General features: G+C 32.8%; 2 protein-coding genes across 2 annotated transcripts; one reads left to right on the top strand and one right to left on the bottom strand.

Annotated features, from left to right (window-relative positions):
• Positions 1 to 1,754: 1,754 nt before the first annotated feature.
• On the bottom strand, positions 1,755 to 4,382 carry LOC146883203 (uncharacterized). Its single transcript, XM_085667475.1, has 5 exons — positions 4,148 to 4,382; positions 3,575 to 4,046; positions 2,654 to 3,016; positions 2,473 to 2,578; positions 1,755 to 2,375 (listed from the first exon to the last, which is right to left on the bottom strand). The coding sequence occupies exons 1-5, from the start codon at positions 4,380 to 4,382 to the stop codon at positions 1,755 to 1,757; spliced, it is 1,797 nt and encodes a 598-aa protein (XP_085523601.1).
• Positions 4,383 to 12,508: 8,126 nt separating this feature from the next.
• Positions 12,509 to 17,440, top strand: LOC146883202 (DNA N(6)-methyladenine demethylase ALKBH1C-like). The gene is made up of 4 exons (XM_085667474.1): positions 12,509 to 12,556; positions 15,928 to 16,401; positions 16,484 to 16,828; positions 17,165 to 17,440. Exons 1-4 carry the CDS (start codon positions 12,509 to 12,511, stop codon positions 17,438 to 17,440), a joined length of 1,143 nt encoding a protein of 380 aa, XP_085523600.1.
• Positions 17,441 to 18,243: the final 803 nt, after the last annotated feature.

Raw genomic sequence — 18,243 nt, 5'->3', positions numbered from 1 at the left:
CTCCATTGGGAACACTTCCCTGATCAGATACCTAACATTAAAAATAATAATAATTGGTAACATTCTTGCCAATATAAAATATATATTAATATACTTAAAATTTAAATATTACCGATGACGAATGAAACAAAGGAAAGTCATGAGGCAATTCTCCTTGATAGTTTTGTACAAAGAAAGTCATCATTGCCTTCATTTCATTGACTTGCGATGTTAATCAAGAAACCTTTTTTAGAACATAACTAATCAAATTAATCAAACTGTCTGCATTTTACAACATGCCTAACAATAATACAAACTTAAATCAAACTCAAAATCATCAATAATGAAACATATTACATCATGTTCATATCTTCTTTTGTTTATAGTGCGTGATCCAATACATCATGTACATATCGAAATTAAATAAGTTCTAGTGTGCCTGTATGGTTTTTGTGAGAGATAATAAACCATATATTATTTTCAATCACTGTGTAGAGGGTTGAAATTTCAAATTTATTTAACATTCACATTAAATATGCACAAGGGAGAGAGAACTAACAATGATAGGTGCACTCACTAACCACTCTTCACATTCACAATGTGATACATACACCCAAATGAGGATAATGATGTCTTAATAATGATAGCAATAACAACAATGACATCAATAGCAATTTAAGGTAATTTAACAGCAATAGAAAGCATGCCTTTCACCACATTTTTGGTAACCATGTGGGATGCTACTCTTCAGCTTAAAAGTGGGGTTCTGTATTCCCAATATAACAACAAAAAAGACTATATTCATGGCAATAAAATACCATTATACAGAAGAGATAAACTAAAAAAAGCAATAATTGAAAACAATAAATTATTAACCTGATTTTGTAACTGTGTATAAGAAGGACAACTCGAAGACGCCCCACTATATGAATGTGCATTGAAGCCAAACACTTTAGATGGACAAGGTCCCAAACCTAAACCCCTAACACGTCCGCAATGTTCTTGACTTCCGAAAGCAAAAGCTAAGGAATCGGTGCTAGATACATCTTTTAATTGGGATGTTGATAATTTTGATTCATATGATTGAATTTTTTCCTATACAGAACACGAGAAGAAACTAATTAAAATAACCTGAATTGTAGATGATAATTATAGAGTTTATTAGAATCAAACTTACACCAATTTCCATTGCTTCATCACTAACAAATGTTCTATTAGCATGCTTGTGGGTGGCTATCCATACCTCTCCTCTACTGACCTTTTGGCCACACTCTTTTTCCTATAGAGTTGAAGAAAAAATTTATGACACAATTCAAAAAATTAAAACATAAATTTAATTTGAAGATATGTAATATTATCACCATTTCATCTCTTTTCCTTGCAAGGCTCTTAGATCCACCAGTGTGAGCAATGGTTTGCTTTGCCCTATTGTTTTTATTTTTGAGGGCATGGTCCTAATCATCAAAATATAAAAATTAATAATAATGAATAAGGTTGATGAAAAAGAGTTTCAATTATACCTTTGTTTTTGAATTTAAACGATAGTTAATAAAAGAAGCCCATTGGTCTCTATCTATTCCTTTTGGAGCCATTGTGATCAATTCATCTCTAGTACGTGTACCATCATTCCTTTGTTGCCACAATTCTTGTCGATGGTCTCTCCACTTTGTGCTAGTTTCTAGTAGTATATGTGACAATTACCTTACTAGACTGTTGCTAGACAGAAACTGAAATTCAATTACACAAAAACTGAAATTCAGAGTGTTATGTGACAATTACCTTGGTAGTTGTATATTTCCATCCTCATCTGGATATAGTAATTCTAAGTTTTGTTGCTCAAATGGTTCAGATTCATGAAAATCGTCAACATCTTCTTCACCCATGTTGTACATGTCTTTAGGCTTTAAATGTACAGGTATGCACCAATTTTTATCCAACTCATCTTCTACATAATACACCATTTGAGCTTCTGATGCGTGAATGTATGGCTCATCATCATCATTATCACTAGTGTGGATCAAACGTGAAAAACATACTAATGTAAATCCAAAGTCATCAGTCATAATCCCTCTAGAAGAAGTTTTATTAGCCCACATACATTTGAATAAAACAACTGAGAAATGTCCATGGTAATTTATCTCAATTATGTCTACCAATCGACCGTAATATGGCACAGCTCCAAACCGCATTTGATTATCAATGCTACTTGCATAACTCCTTGTCCCAAATGTACCAAACACTCCACTATTTTGTGTTTTAAGCCAAAGGTCACGCTCCAATATACGAAATTTGAACCCATTCACATTGTAGGCACTGTATCGCTTTGCACAATCAATCGGACCTATAGCTAAGAATTTTAAATCAATTGAATGGATATTAATTGATTCATTCATTATCTAAAACAAAATAAAACAAAATACTTAATATTCAGAAACATGCTTAATATTTTAATAATATATATAAGTTAAAGATTATAGGAGAAAATATACATACAAGACGTGAAAACCATTCTACAAATTCCCTATGAACCCTCTTGTCTATCATAGAGGATGATCGTGTGCGGCTTCTTAGTTGTCTTCGTAAAGTGTCTCCAAATTCCCTATGTCAAAGATATAAAATATATAATGTAATGTTGAAGGAAAAACTAATTATACAAAAATGCATAAATACTTACTGCAGAAACGGGTCAACTATGGTGCAGTTAGTTAGCATATGATGATGTGCTTGCAACTTTTCCTTTGCCGATAGAGTGAAATAAGCAAAAGAACCGGCTGGTTTTCCAACTTGTGGGAATAATGTACTTACATTAGATGGAACAATATGAGGTTCATCATTAACACGACGCAGTCGATTAAATACAGTCTCAATTCCATCTACATATCTAGAACAAAAAGTTAAAGCCTCTTCAGCCATGTATCCTTCAGCTATTGACCCTTCTGCTTGTGCCTTATTATGAGCATAGGACTTTAACTTTCCTAGATACCTCTCATGGGATACATCCATCGATATTGGACTAGTCCTCCAAGCTTGGCATCTTCTACCAAATGCACAATTAAATGAATCATGATTGTAAAGAAAGAAGGAGGAAATAACATCTCTACTTTGTAGTTGGCCAAGTTCATCCATTCTTAAAACTTTATTGCACAATTGTAAAAAAAATTACACAGATCAATCAAGATAGAGCATACTTCTTTAGGAAGTGTATTTCTCATTGCCAAAGGTAAAAGTTGCTCCATCAAAACATGTGAGTCATGACTTTTTTTTACGTTGTTTGTCATCAATGCATCTACTAATGTTCTTCAAAGTTTTGAGAAAGATATCTTTATTTGCTTTTGTCAATGTATATATAGCAGGGAGATATCTACCATTCTCATCAGGCCAAAGATCAGGTTTAATACCCCAAAGTTGTAAATGCTTTCGTGCTTTTAGATTGTCTTTACATTTGTTTGAACTATCATTCAACAAGGTAAACACCACATTATCACATGCATTTTTCTCAATATGCATAACATCTAAATTGTGATGTAATAAGTTGTCTACCCAATAAGAAAGTTCAAAAAATATACTCTTTTTTCGCCATTGTTGAGTGTCTAACTTGGCATGATTAACTCCCCGTTGTCTTTTGGCTCGTTCTTCAAGTACTAGTTCTTTTCCAAATTCAACATTGACATTTTCAACTTGTTGTAAGACATCATATCCTGACACTACCACAGGTGGATTTCTATTTTCTATAGTTCCACCAAATCTCATGCGAGCCAGTCTAAATCTATGCCTTCCATCTAACCAACGACGATGACTCATGAAACAAAATTTACCACCTTTAAGAAGCTTCTTAGGAGTTGTGTCAAAATTACATCCAGGACATGCCAACCCAGTATGCATGTTCCATCCCGATAGAGTTCCAAGACCTGGAAAATCACTGATAGTCCACAATATGGCTGCATGCATATCAAACACTTCATTACCATATGAGTCAAAAGTTTTTATGCCCGTGCTCCATAACTCTTTCAACTCTTCTATTAGTGGCTGTAAATATACATCAATATCATTTCCTGGAGCTCGCTTTCCTGGAATGATCATAGAGAGAATAAAGGAACTTTGTTTCATACACATCCAAGGAGGAAGGTTGTACCACTGTCACTTGTAGGAATCTTTTTTCTTTTATTACTTGTACCACTGTCACTTGTCCCTTTCTTTTTTGCCTTCCATCTAGATGTTTTACATTTCTTACAAAAGTCCCTATTTGCGTCTTCTCTAAAGTACAACATGCAATCATTTGGACAAACATCAATTTTTTTGTAATGAAGACCAAGCTTGTTAATAATTTTCTTCACCTCATAGAATGAGCTTGGTATTTTAGCATGTCCAAAAGCATCGGCTAACAACTCTAGTATCATGGACATTCCCTTGTTAGTTATTTTGCATATACATTTGATGTGATACAACTTGATCAAGAAACAAAGTTTAGAATATTTATCACACCCTTCATATAAACTATCTTGACCTTCTTGCATCAACTGAAAAAAGCTCTAAGATCATCATTCATATTATCGCTTGACTCTGCACCCGTTTCCTTATCATCCACCATGCCATCATTGTATTGATGATACCCAAATGCATCATTAATCATGTCACACATTGGATTATTAGCGGGAATTACTTCATCATTTTCTTGTGGCATTATATGTATTTCATCTGGCACATTTGCTCCTTTTCTCTCCCCATGTAGAAGCCACACTGTATATCCTTTTGGAAAAGGTTTGATAATCAAGTGTTCATACACTATTTGACGACATTGCCACTTGTTAAAGTTACATTTCAGACATGGACATACTATTTCCCCCCTCACACTGCTATTAACAAATGAAAAGTCCAAAAATGTGTTTAATCCTTCCATATATTGAGGTGTATTTCTAGGCATCTCTATCCAAGATTTGTCCATTTAGAATAGGGTCTGTTCAAGTCAAGAAATTGATACGTCATTTCAAGACAACAATAACATACACATAATTTTCTTTTCTGTCATGCATGTAATGCGGACACATTAAACTATTAACCTTATATCACACAAGGTGATAACACAAACTCTCGTTTCAGATTATCAGCATTATGAGTAGTAGATATTCAGAGCAAACAAAAACACATGCATTTAGTAAATTGTTAAAATATGTTACTTACTCAAGCCTTGCCTTCTCCTTTGACAAATCTTCCAAACTAGAGTTCTTCCTTAGTCAAAGAAAACTAACTCAACTTAAAAAATAAGTGCTGCTCTGCAGGGAAAACAAAAGTGTTAAAGCAAAAAAATAGTAAAAACTTAATAATAAGAGCAAAATTAAAATTAACTGAAAAGAAAAAGTGATTACTGATATTGGTGCTTTTTTTTATATTCTAATTGAACTTCTATATCTCATGATGGCTTATAAAAACAACTTCTGTACTTTTGACAATAAATAGTATTGTCTATTTGGAACAATCACGACAAACTGTGACTAGTACACAAAGTAAGTTCCTAAGAACGAAAGTTCAGTCACTCATAAACAAACTTAATTACCAAATCTTTCTTTTAATAGAACTTTCTTAGACATGTATTTTCACACAACTACACTCTACATCCAAAAAAAAGAATGACACTAGAAACCAGTTACAATCACATAACATACTAAAAGTTTCATACAATACTTTCTTCTATCAATAGCAACAAAATACTAACCAAACTCTAATATCATTATTAGGTGTCAACATAATAACACGAGAACTTACTACTTTTTATTGGTATTATATATGGGTTGAGACATCTAATATCACATTCTTTTATTTATATATATTAATTATTACTAATAAAAAGAATGGAACTTATTACTAAAATAATAACACCCTCTATTGAAAGTAGAAAAAAATAACTACTAAAAGAACCTTCAAAGAGAAATTACCTAATTCTTCTCTCAAACACTAAAATGTTATAAAAGAAAAAAAAGGTCACTTTGGTTTATCTTTCTAAAAAACAATATATTTCTTCTAATAGTAAGGAAAGTACGAAAAAAAAATGTCATTTTGGTTTATATTAATTTAAGACTTCTTTAAGTCATTTTGGTTTATATTAATATAAGACTTCTTTTCAATGTTTTTTTTTTCTTTATATGACTATAACCACTAAATAAAGTAAACTTTTCTAACTCTTTTAAAAATAAATCTTCCAAAGTAAAAGTTTAATTGAAAAAAGCTAAATTAAAACACTGAATGGTTTGCATAAACTAATAAATAATACATCATTTTATATCCTTTTCCCCTTTCTCTACATCAAAAAACAAATAAATAAAGTCACTCACATCAATTCTTTTTCAATAATGCCCTCTTAACATGTGATGCTGTTGCTATTACTATAAGGACTATGCTACTTCCACATTTAATCACTTTAAATTATATGCATCATTTGCAAGAAATTTTTTATTTTGTAAAATATTTATAACATAATTTATTCTCATATTTTCCACTGTTATCCTGATTTCACAAACTAACCACCCAAATAATTAGTACACTGTTTAATAAAATAGATATCATGTATAACCATTCATATAGTCAATCTCGTTGAATAAAAAACAGAGTTAATAATAACATAAATGTTTAGTATTGGCATGAGTGGTGGAAGTGAGATATTGGATATTGTGAAAAAGAAAAAAAAAAACAGATTTAGTGATTTAAGTAAGTTGGTTGTGAGGTTCCTGGAAAGAAATGTATCGGTAGTTTGGCTATTCATGTATGAAAGCATAGAGATGGTAATGGTAGTTGTTGTTGTTTATGAGAGAGAGTGAGTATCTGTTACAGGGACAAGTTTCTAGAAGAGTTGGAAGTTGGGTTGAAGGAAGGGTGATGGTGATGATGATAATTGATTGATCAAAGAGAAGAAAAGAGAAAGATAAAATGATAGAATGTATGGTAGTGGTTTGCTTCACCTTCCACTTTCCCTTTTTTCTTTGCCCCAACCTTCTGCTCCAAGTTTCGCTATTGCCAACCAAATCCCAAATTTTATCTTTTCTCTTTCAATCTATCATCAATCAATATTTCGTAAAACAATTTTTATCACAAAATTATGTCAGTTATCAAATGCATGAATATTTTATTTTTCAATCACTCACATTTAATTTTCAGTTGTGTCTTCTTCTTTGGTGAATATGTTTGGAAGTAAATGGTAAAGAGTTAGTAGCATAGGTAAAATTTGGTTTCAAGTAGGGAGAAGAGAAGATTGGGAAATTATTTATTATCATATATATCTATTGAAACCCTAAAACCCCTTAGGGTTTCTCGTTTTCCCTTTTTATAGCTGATTACAGTAATCTAAGGTTTCCTTTGTAAAAACCCCCCTTTTCCCCTTTTTCTATAAAAACCCGCTTGGGTTTTTCCCTTTAATGTAACAATAAAACAAAACAGTAATAGAAAGCTTTGCTTACCTTCTCTTGCTTCTCTCACGAGCACTGGATTTGTCTCTCGCTGCAGATCCACTTTCTCTTCCGTCACCCACCATCTTCTCTTCCATTCCTTCTCCTCTCGCGCTCTCAGCCATGGCCACTATCTTCTCTCTCACAGATACAATAAAAGGAGTGGTTGTGGTACTTCAACATGGTACCAAAGCAGGTTTTTAACCTGCTGTGCTTCCGCTTCACTTTCTTTCTGCCAAGAACGTGATTCTTGGCATCCTTTTGAAGAATCATGGATGGGAAATCTGAAACCAAGCCAGAATACACCAGCCAGAAGGCCAACAACTTTGATCTTGATCAATCCCTCATACCCACCAGTCCCTACTACTTGCACCCTGGAGAAAATCCAGGTTTGGTCCTAGTTTCTAATGTTTTAAATGATAATAACTACGTTTCTTGGAGCAGGAACATGCAACGTGCCTTGCTCTCCAAGAATAACCTGAAGTTCGTTAATGGCAGCATTAAAACACCTCTGCCCACTGATCCAAACTATGAATCCTGGGAAAGATGTAACGTGATGATTCTTTCATGGATTATGAGGACTCTCGCACCAGACATTGCAAAGAGTGTAATGTACATAGATTCTGCTAATGAACTATGGGAAGAATTAAGGGAAATATTCTCTCAAGGGGACTACTTTCAAATCTCTGATTTGTTACAAGAAGTTCACTCTATCAGACAGGGAGATAGAAGCATAAGTCAATTTTTTACAGAATTAAAGAAATTATGGGAAGAACTGGAATTCTTGAGACCCATACCCAACTGCACCTGTGGAAAGCCCTGTGAATGTGATCTGTCCAGAGTTTTCTTGAAACAGAGGGAGACTGAACATGCCATCTGTTTTCTAAAAGGATTAAATGACAACTACAACAGTGTCAGAACTCAGATATTGCTCATGGAGCCTCTATCTAGCATAAACAAAGTTTTTTCTCTTGTCATGCAGCAAGAAAGAAAGGGCAATGGTTCTGGAAATCTGGCTAATGAAAACAAAGTTCTCATGAATGCAGCTGACAAAGGATATAGAAACCAAGAACAAGCTTCTTGGAGAGGACAAGGAAGAGGCAATGGGTCTCGAACACAAGGAAGAGGCAGAGGCAGAAATCCTAACCAAGGAAAACAGTGCACCTACTGCCACAAAATGAACCACACTGCAGAGGAGTGTTATTCAAAACATGGATATCCTCCATGGTACAAACAAAGGATAGAACAAGATAAAGGGACCTATGGCAATAAGAACTCTAATGCTCAACAGATGTGCAACCTCAATGTCAATCCTGAAACTCAAAAGCCCCCTGATCACACTCCAGAGGAAGGTGTTGCTAATGCAACCTTGAGCATTGAACAGATTCAGAGACTGCTAAAGCTTTTAGATGACAAAGATGAGCCAAAGCACTCGGTCAACCACATCCAGAGCTTCAACAACAATGTCTCAACCCACAAGAATCAGCAAGGTAAAACCTGGATCCTTGATACAGGGGCCATAAATCATGTGACCCATGACATAAGTCAATTTTCTAGTTTTTACAAAATTAAACCTATTACTGTAAAACTGCCTAACAATTCTACTGTTATTGCTAAATTTGCTGGAACTAAAAATTTTTTAGAATCTTTCATCATTTTCAATGTGCTATACATTCCTGAATTTTCTTTCAATATAATATCTGTTCAAACTCTCATAAAGGACTCAAATTGTAAACTAATTTTCTCTTGTGAGCAATGTCAGATACATGACAATCATTCATACAAGATTATTGGGCATGCTAGCATGATAAGGGGGTTGTACTACCTTGATGAAAACACCTCTAATTCACGAGATCATGTTTTTGTTAATACTACTATGAATTACTCTAAGAAAGACATAAATGTATGGCATTATAGACTTGGACACCCATGTAATAATGTTCTAAGACAAATTTGTAGAGCTTTTCCTTATGTTCATGATTCTTGTAAAAACATATGTGACATATGCCATTATTCAAAGCAACATAGATTGCCTTTTCCTCACAATACTACTACTTCTGATAATTGTTTTGACTTGATTCATGTTGATATATGGGGTCCTATCTCTATTCCTTCTATACATGGGCATAAATATTTTCTTACTGTTGTAGATGACTTATCTAGACATACTTGGGTTTTTCTCATGCATTCTAAGGGAGAAACCAGAAACATTCTGTTAAATTTTGTCATCTACATTAAAAATCAGTTTAAGAAGGATATTAAGACTATCAGATCTGACAATGGTCCTGAATTTGAGTATGATGATCTTTATAATAAATATGGTATTATTCACCAAAGGAGTTGTGTTCATACTCCTCAGCAGAACTCTGTTGTTGAAAGAAAACATCAACATATTTTAAATGTTACTAGAAGCTTGCTTTTCCAGTCTAATATACCTAAATGTTATTGGTCTTATGCTATTAATCATGTTGTTCATATAATAAACAGAATACCATCTGCTATTTTGAAAAATAAATCCCCCTATGAAATGCTTTATTCAAAATCTCCTACTTATCTTGATTTGAAAACCTTTGGATGTTTAAGTTTTGCCTCTACCCCTGATATAAATAGAAATAAACTTGATCCTAGGGCAAGAAAATGTGTTTTTATTGGGTTTAAAAATGGAATAAAGGGATACATCCTGCTTGACTTAAAATCTAGAGAGATTTTTATAAGTAGAAATGCTTTGTTCTATGAAACCATTTTTCCCTGCAGCTCTACGGAAACCACCATTGTTGAGAAAAATAATCACATGAATTAGGATTTTAGTTTCTTGAATGACTCCCATATCAATATCAGGGAGGACCATATTGCTCTTGATAGTTCTGCAGGAGAAATTCAAGAAAATGACAGTACTACTGATGATGAAGAAGACAGGACAGCTGACAGCTCCAATCTACAGCAGACTGAACCTGAACAGATTATGAACCAACCTGCCCAAGCTCAGGACAACCAAGACAATGCGGCATATGAACAGAGTGACACAGAAGACAACATTCAGGATTTGAGAAGATCCAGAAGAGACAAAAAGCTTCTTTACTATCTAAAGGACTACCATGTTAATGGTTCCTTAACTATCAATAACTCTTGTCAGCTTAAGCCTACTAATCAAATTAAGGCCAACTACAAAACTGCTTATCCTATTGATTTTGTTGTTTCTTATGATGGTTTATCAAAGGAGCATCTTCACTACACTCTCACCATCACTACCAACCATGAACCACAATCATATACTGAGGCTAGCAAAACTAAGGAATGGAGGGATGCTATGAACAGGGAAATACAAGCTCTAGAAAACAACAAAACCTGGTATCTCACCAATCTCCCAAATGGAAAGAAGCCCATAGGTTGCAAATGGGTTTTCAAAACCAAGTATAATTCTGATGGGAGTATTAAGAGGCATAAAGCTAGATTGGTTGCGAAGGGATATTCCCAACAAGAGGGAATAGACTACTTTGATACTTTCTCTCCTGTGGCTAAACTCACAACTGTAAGGATTATTCTAGCCTTAGCAGCTGCTAAGGACTGGTGCATATATCAACTTGATGTTGATAACGCCTTTTTACATGGAGATTTAAATGAAGAAGTCTACATGACACCTCCACCAGGGCTGAAACTTCCCAAACAAGGACAAGTTTGTCGACTATCTAAGTCTCTATATGGCCTCAAACAGGTCAGCTGTCAGTGGTTTGCTAAACTCTCCTCTTTCCTCTTAAACCTTGGTTTTGCTCAATCTAATTCTGACTACTCTCTTTTTATACATAAAACTTCTATCACTTTCACTGCTTTGCTTGTGTATGTAGATGACATTATTCTAACAGGGAATTCTATGGAGATTATCAATAAGACTAAAAGTACCCTGCATCAGACCTTCAGAATCAAGGACTTGGGGAAACTAAAATATTTTTTGGGTTTTGAAATTTCAAGGACCAAGAAAGGGATCCATATGTGCCAAAGAAAGTATGCCCTGGACATACTAAATGAAACTGGAATGACTAACAGCAAACCCTGCCCAACTCCCCTCATGAGTGACACTAAACCTCTTTTTGCCACCAACAATACATCATACAATGTTGATTCCTACAGGCGATTGATAGGGAAACTACTCTATCTCACCAACTCTAGACCTGACATCAACTACTATGTCCATCTTCTCAGTCAATTTGTGCAAGCACCCACTGCTTACCACCACCAAGCTACCCAGCATATCCTAAGATACATCAAGGCCGATCCTGGTCAGGGACTGTTTTTCCCTAGAGACACTAGTCTACAAATTAAAGGCTTCAGTGATTCTGATTAGGCCACATGTCCTGAAACGAGACGCAGTATCACTGGTTACTGTGTATTCCTTGGAGAGTCCCTCATCTCATGGAAATCCAAGAAACAGAGCACTGTTTCTCGATCATCTTCTAAAGCCGAGTATAGGGCTCTCGCAACTACCTCTTGTGAGATTCAGTGGATTAGCTATATTCTTCATGACCTCTGCATTTAACTTGATCTGCCTCCAGTGCTCAACTGTGATAATCAGGCCGCCAAACATATTGCTCAGAATCCTTCATTCCACGAACGAACGAAACACATTGACATTGACTGTCATGTGATTCGCGAGCGCCTTCAGAACAACCTCTTCCGCCTTCTTCCTATTAGCTCCAGTGACCAGCTCGCCGACATTTTTACGAAAGCACTTCACCGTACCAAGTTCAAACTCAACGTTCACAAGCTTGGGATGTTGAGCATCCACCATCTAGCTTGAGGGGAGGATATTGAAACCCTAAAAGCCCTTAGGGTTTCTCGTTTTCCCTTTCTATAGCTGATTACTGATTTAATTAGTAATCTAGGGTTTCCTTTGTAAAAACCCCCTTTTCCCCTTTTTCTATAAAAACCCGCTTGGGTTTTTCCCTTCAATGTAACAATAAAACAAAACAGTAATATAAAGCTTTGCTTACCTTCTCTTGCTTCTCTCACGAGCACTGGATCTGTCTCTTGCTGCAGATCCACTTTCTCTTTCGTCACCCACCATTTTCTCTTCCATTCCTTCTCCTCCCGCGCTCTCAGCCATGGCCACTATCTTCTCTCTCATGGATACAATAAAAGGAGTGGTTGTGGTACTTCAACAATATCATCCGACTTTTCCCTCTTTTATCTCATAGTCCTTCCAATTCTACTCCCACTCTACTATCGGCTACACGTTCAACAACAACACCAACAAAATATTATAATTTAATTTGTAATATTAAAATAGGGAGCACTAGAATTTGATGAATGTGTGTGAAAAATTACAACCTCCAGTTTAGAATTCTACGTCCAAATAAACAGAAAAACATAGGGTTACCTTTGGAAGGTGGAAACATCCAATGAAATATAACCTTTGTTCTGTCTCAAAGGAACTCAATGTAAGAGCTAACACAATCAATCACTTCCGAGACTTCCGAAGGAGCAACAATCAGAAGTACCACTCCATATTTTGCCATTGTAGCGCAACTACTCTTAAAACCAGAATTGCTTCATTCACCAATTACTCCATTTCACCTGAAATTGAACCATAAATGTTATGGCAACTATGAACACGCAAAGCATGAAGAAACCACAATCAACCAAACCCACAACAGAGATGCAAAGCCACTGAACGAGCAACGGAGATGCACTATAAATTTTAGAAAATGCAGAACCTATAATTGGATTCCTTAATAGAAACAAACATCAAAGATTTCAAAGTTAGAATTTAACAACAAATCGATAAAATTTGAAAACCTAAAGAAAAGAAAGGGAAAACCATTACCGTTTGGAAGCAAGGTGAAAATTCGAACGAAATCGTGAGCTGCAACGTGGATGAAAATGATTTTACTGAGATTGAGATTGAGATTGAGATTGAGAGTGAGATTGAGATTGAGAGTGAGCTACAACTGCATAATGAAAGCAAAGTGAAGTTTGAGGAAAGTTAGTTTGGGTGAGTTTTTCGAACGTTGAAATTATGTCTGTTTTGTCAAACATACGAACAAATTGGTCAAAATGTTTTTTGAAAAAAAAAATATAAAAGCTTCTGTAAAAAAAGATGTGGAGGGAAGAAAAGTTTTCCTGGAGTTCTTCAAAAAAACCCCTAGTACTTACCATAGGTTCTAAAAACCTCTGCTATATGTATAAATTACTGGAGGTTTGTTCTAAAAACCTCTACTATATGTATAAATTACTGGATGTTTGATAACCTCTATTAATAAATCTCTGTTAAAATTAATTTTTTGTAGTGAATAATAAATATATTCAAATGATTAATTATAAATATAACTCTTTATATATATATATATATATATATATATATATATATATATATATATATAATTAAAGTGATATACTTTATTTTAAAAAGTTTATAACAAAAATTAAGTCATCAAATTAGTAAAAATAAAATAAAAAAAAAACTTAGGATACTTGCAATTTATCAAAATTTATTAAAATTGATAACTATGAAGAAAATATTATATATTATGTTATGGATAACCTCTTGTTAGGATTTGATTGATAAGAAATTAGAAAACCAAATCAAACAAAAATTTTCAATGTTTTAATATTTGAAAGGATTTTTGAGATTAAAATGGAGTTAATGAGGAGAGACACTTTGAAGATAAAATTTATCTAATAATCTTATCTTTTCTAAAAATCATTGACAATCTCAATTAATTCATTACTAGATATTATTGAGTTTATTTAACCATCGTATCTTCACCACCAGTGTTTAAACTCGCTGCTCGAAAAATCGATGTTAAATTTTCAATTTGAATTTTTCTAACCCAACACAGTCATCTGATTTAACAACTGTTGACTATTTCTTGAACCTTCAATAAATTTAAATAAAAATGAAATATAATATAGTTTGTAACCGTTTTTAATTATAAAAATATGATATTTTATTATAAAGTAAAGTATATTTTTTTATAATTTTGAATTACAGAAAATATTAAACGAAAATATAATAGAAATATACTTTGTGGAGATTTTCAATTGTTATTGATTTTTTTTCTTTTTTAATAAAATTTTCCAACATTTAAAATATATTTGTAAGATATTTTTTGCTTTTATTAACAGTTAGAATCTTGAATTCTAACCATCACAAATATCATAGTTTTTTTGGTGATCATGAATAATTTGAATTGCATAAGATAAATGATCATTTTTAAATTTGATATGATAATATGAGGAGATAATTATTTTAAATTTAAGTTAAATACAACATACTTAAAATTTGTATCTTCCACTTTAAAATTCTAGTAAGTTTGAATTAAAAACAAGATAATTTAAAAGGTTTTTATATAAATTAAAATGTATCTAACAAAATTCTGACCTAACATGAATATAGTATCAGTGCATAATAAGAGAAATTGTCATACTATATCAATTTTAATGCAACATAAAATAATAAATATGTACAACGATACTTATATTTCCTCTATTGTACGAAATACAAGATAAAAATAAACTTCAAAGATATAATTAATAGTAATAGAATAAAAAGTCGTGATTTGATTTTGAATGTATTTACATTAATTAAAGTGTTGTAAATGAAAATGGTCAATTTTGTGTTTTATTTTGTCTGTTAGGAGTTTTAGTAATTTTTTCTAAAACTATTGTCAATATAAAAATTTAAATCCTGTTTAATAATCAAATTTAGTAAAAGTTCAATTTGCAATTAGTTACTAAAATCAATTGATTTCAGAATCTTTCATTATAAAATCAATGGTTCAAAATTGCGATAAAATCAAATACATTATCTTATGCATTACCTTTCTTGGTAGGATTTATTTGATAAGTAATTAAAAACCCAAATCAAAGAAAAATCACAATCTGTTCAAGATTTGAAAAGGTATTTAGATTGAAATGGTATACTTTGAATTATGATAAGATTTATCTAATGCGTAAACAACAAACCTTATCTTTTCTAAAAATCATTCATATTTATAATCTCAATTAATTCATTATTAGATATTATTGAATTTATCAAATTATATCTTGGAATCAAAATAAAAGTGATCATAGGTTGTTCTTTTAAATAGTGTTGTTTCACACTTCATCTCTCTGTCACTTATTCACAACTTCTTTTCTTGCAATATCATCCTTATTTTTGTTTCAACCAAATTCGTGGATTGATTCAACCACCGAGTCTTCACCATTTGCAATAAACTCTGTTCTTCACAAAGTTCACGTATGATCCAACTCTTTTGTTTTAAAGATTCTCAATGTCTGTTTGATTTTTGTTTTTGGTGAAGAATAATTTCATATTTGCTATTGTTATGATTTTGTGAAACAATTTTTTTCTCGTTTTTTTTGTTGTCCTTTAAAAGAAATTGATTCAAAATAAATATAACCATATTTTAGAGAAAAAACATGTACTTTATAACAAAAACAAGCTACAATAGATTAAATTAAAAATTTTGTTAGTAATAACTGTTTTCTGATTATAATTTACATGATCTAATAATTACAGGTTATGTCTCGTAGTTTTCAACCAAGAAATTTCAAGAGAACTCGAGTTGATTTAGAATCGACCAAGCCCGGTGGAGACAAATGTTGTGTACCTCACTCCAGTTTTGAAAATATCAATTTACCACTTGCTAAGAATTTTTCAAAGACTAACATATCAACTCCTCATGATGAATGGTCTCAAAATAGACAATGTTGGAGGAAAAAACCTGATTCTGTCAACAAACCTTATAATAGAAACATCAAATCAAACTATGTTGCAATTGGTGGTCAAAAGTTGGATTCTTCAGTTAACAAGCCAGAGTTCAGACCATATGACATTTGCTTTTTTGGAAAGAGAAATCATGGTTTTATAGGAGCTACTTTTCATGGGGAAAACCAAGAAAGTAGAATTGAGATTCAGAAGGAATGGACAAAAGGGTCAGTTTTGAGACCTGGGATGGTTCTGTTAAAAAATTTCATAAGCCATGATGAACAGGTATTTCAATTTCACTTGTGACTGTTTTTTAATTCTTTATAACTTTACTACATCAGCTGAACAATTATTGAGATACTTTTAGGTGGAAATAGTGAAAGTGTGTCGTGAACTTGGTCTTGGTCTTGGCGGATTCTATCAACCAGGATATGCAAATGGAGCAAAACTTCGATTGAAGATGATGTGTCTTGGTATGGATTGGGATCCTCAAAGCTATAAATATGGAAATAAACGAGTATTTGATGGTAGCACCCCACCTAGTATTCCCAATCACTTCAGTAAACTAGTTACAAGAGCAATCCTAGAATCTCAATCTCTGACTGAAAAGGAATATGGAGCATGTAATGTGGCGAATGTTCTTCCTTCTATGACTCCTGATATTTGCATTGTCAATTTTTACACAGAAAATGGAAAGCTTGGTCTTCATCAGGTTAAGCTCTTACACGTCCTAAACTTTGCATTTTCATTATCAGAATGATGGAAAATTTTTAAATGTGTGATACTAGGAATAATATGAGATATTCACTTGGTCAATTATATGACTATAGTAATTATTTCAGTCTCTCTTATCTGATTGTTCTATTTTCAGATTTCTAAATGCTAAAACATTGTGTAGTGTCTTATACTTTTGGTATAAATGAATCAAACTTTATTGAGTGGCTCATGATTTGCATTTACCAAAGTCAAGTTTATTGTGTTATACATTTTCTATTCTATAAAACGGACAAACTCTATCAAGCCTTTAACTTGAAACTGTTTGATGCAGGATCGTGATGAAAGCAAAGAAAGTCTTCAGAAGGGGTTGCCTGTTGTGTCCTTCTCTATTGGTGATTCTGCAGATTTTCTTTATGGGGATAAAAGGAATGTAGAGGAGGCAAAGAGGGTAGTGCTAGAATCTGGAGATGTGCTCATATTTGGTGGTGAATCTCGACATGTTTTCCATGGTGTGCCATCGATTTTTCCAAATTCAGCTCCAAAGGAATTGCTCAGAGATTCTGGGCTTTGTCCTGGTCGACTCAATCTTACATTTAGACAATATTAATACAGTCTATAATCTATGTACTCCAGAGAAATGCAATTTATGTTATATACATTTTTTTTACATTCCTAGTTATCATTGTCCAAGTGAATCTTTTAATGTTACAATGCTGGTATGAATATCACTTGTTCATAATCATCATGTAGAGTTACATATGAAGTTAGCTAGTTGAATTTAGTTAACTATTTTCAATAGTGAGCGACAATATAAATGTTGATAAGTTAATTCCAATGCCATGTTCCAGCAAAATTATATAAGTCTTCTGTGGTTTTCTTCCTTGTCCAAGACCATGGATGAAGGTTCTCTTAATATGAACTGTTAGTAGCGACTTGATTCACCTCATGGAATCACAACAGATTATAGAACTTTGTTTAAATGTTCATACAGAGATTAAAGTTTACAAACTACATTTTGTAACATTGAATTCAATGAATTTTAAGCAATTATCAAACTTATTACACTAAATATTTTATGTGGTTCACTCCTCACTAGACTTGACCTTGTAATTTGTAAATTCAGTTTTACAAGAAATTAGTAATTTTTTATATAAATATAAATTATCTTTCTAAAGTTTATATATTAGATATCACTATCATTATATTATATGAATATTTTATGAAAAAAAATAATAGGACATCATACCATACCCATAAAAAATTATATTATATACATAGACAAATAATACGGTTCTCTATGGTTTTCTTCACATAAAAAACCTTCCAAGTCAAGCTTTAAACTTCATATCCAAAAACAAACCTTTATTAAGAGATTTATCATCTCTGCATTCCAAAAGGCCTTTAAAATTC

This window comes from Vigna unguiculata, chromosome 10 (genome assembly GCF_037176805.1).
Source record: "Vigna unguiculata cultivar grain cowpea cultivar isolate G323 ecotype 2 chromosome 10, ASM3717680v1, whole genome shotgun sequence".
NCBI classification, from domain to species: Eukaryota; Viridiplantae; Streptophyta; class Magnoliopsida; order Fabales; family Fabaceae; genus Vigna; species Vigna unguiculata.
This window is presented reverse-complemented; position numbering and strand designations above follow the sequence as displayed.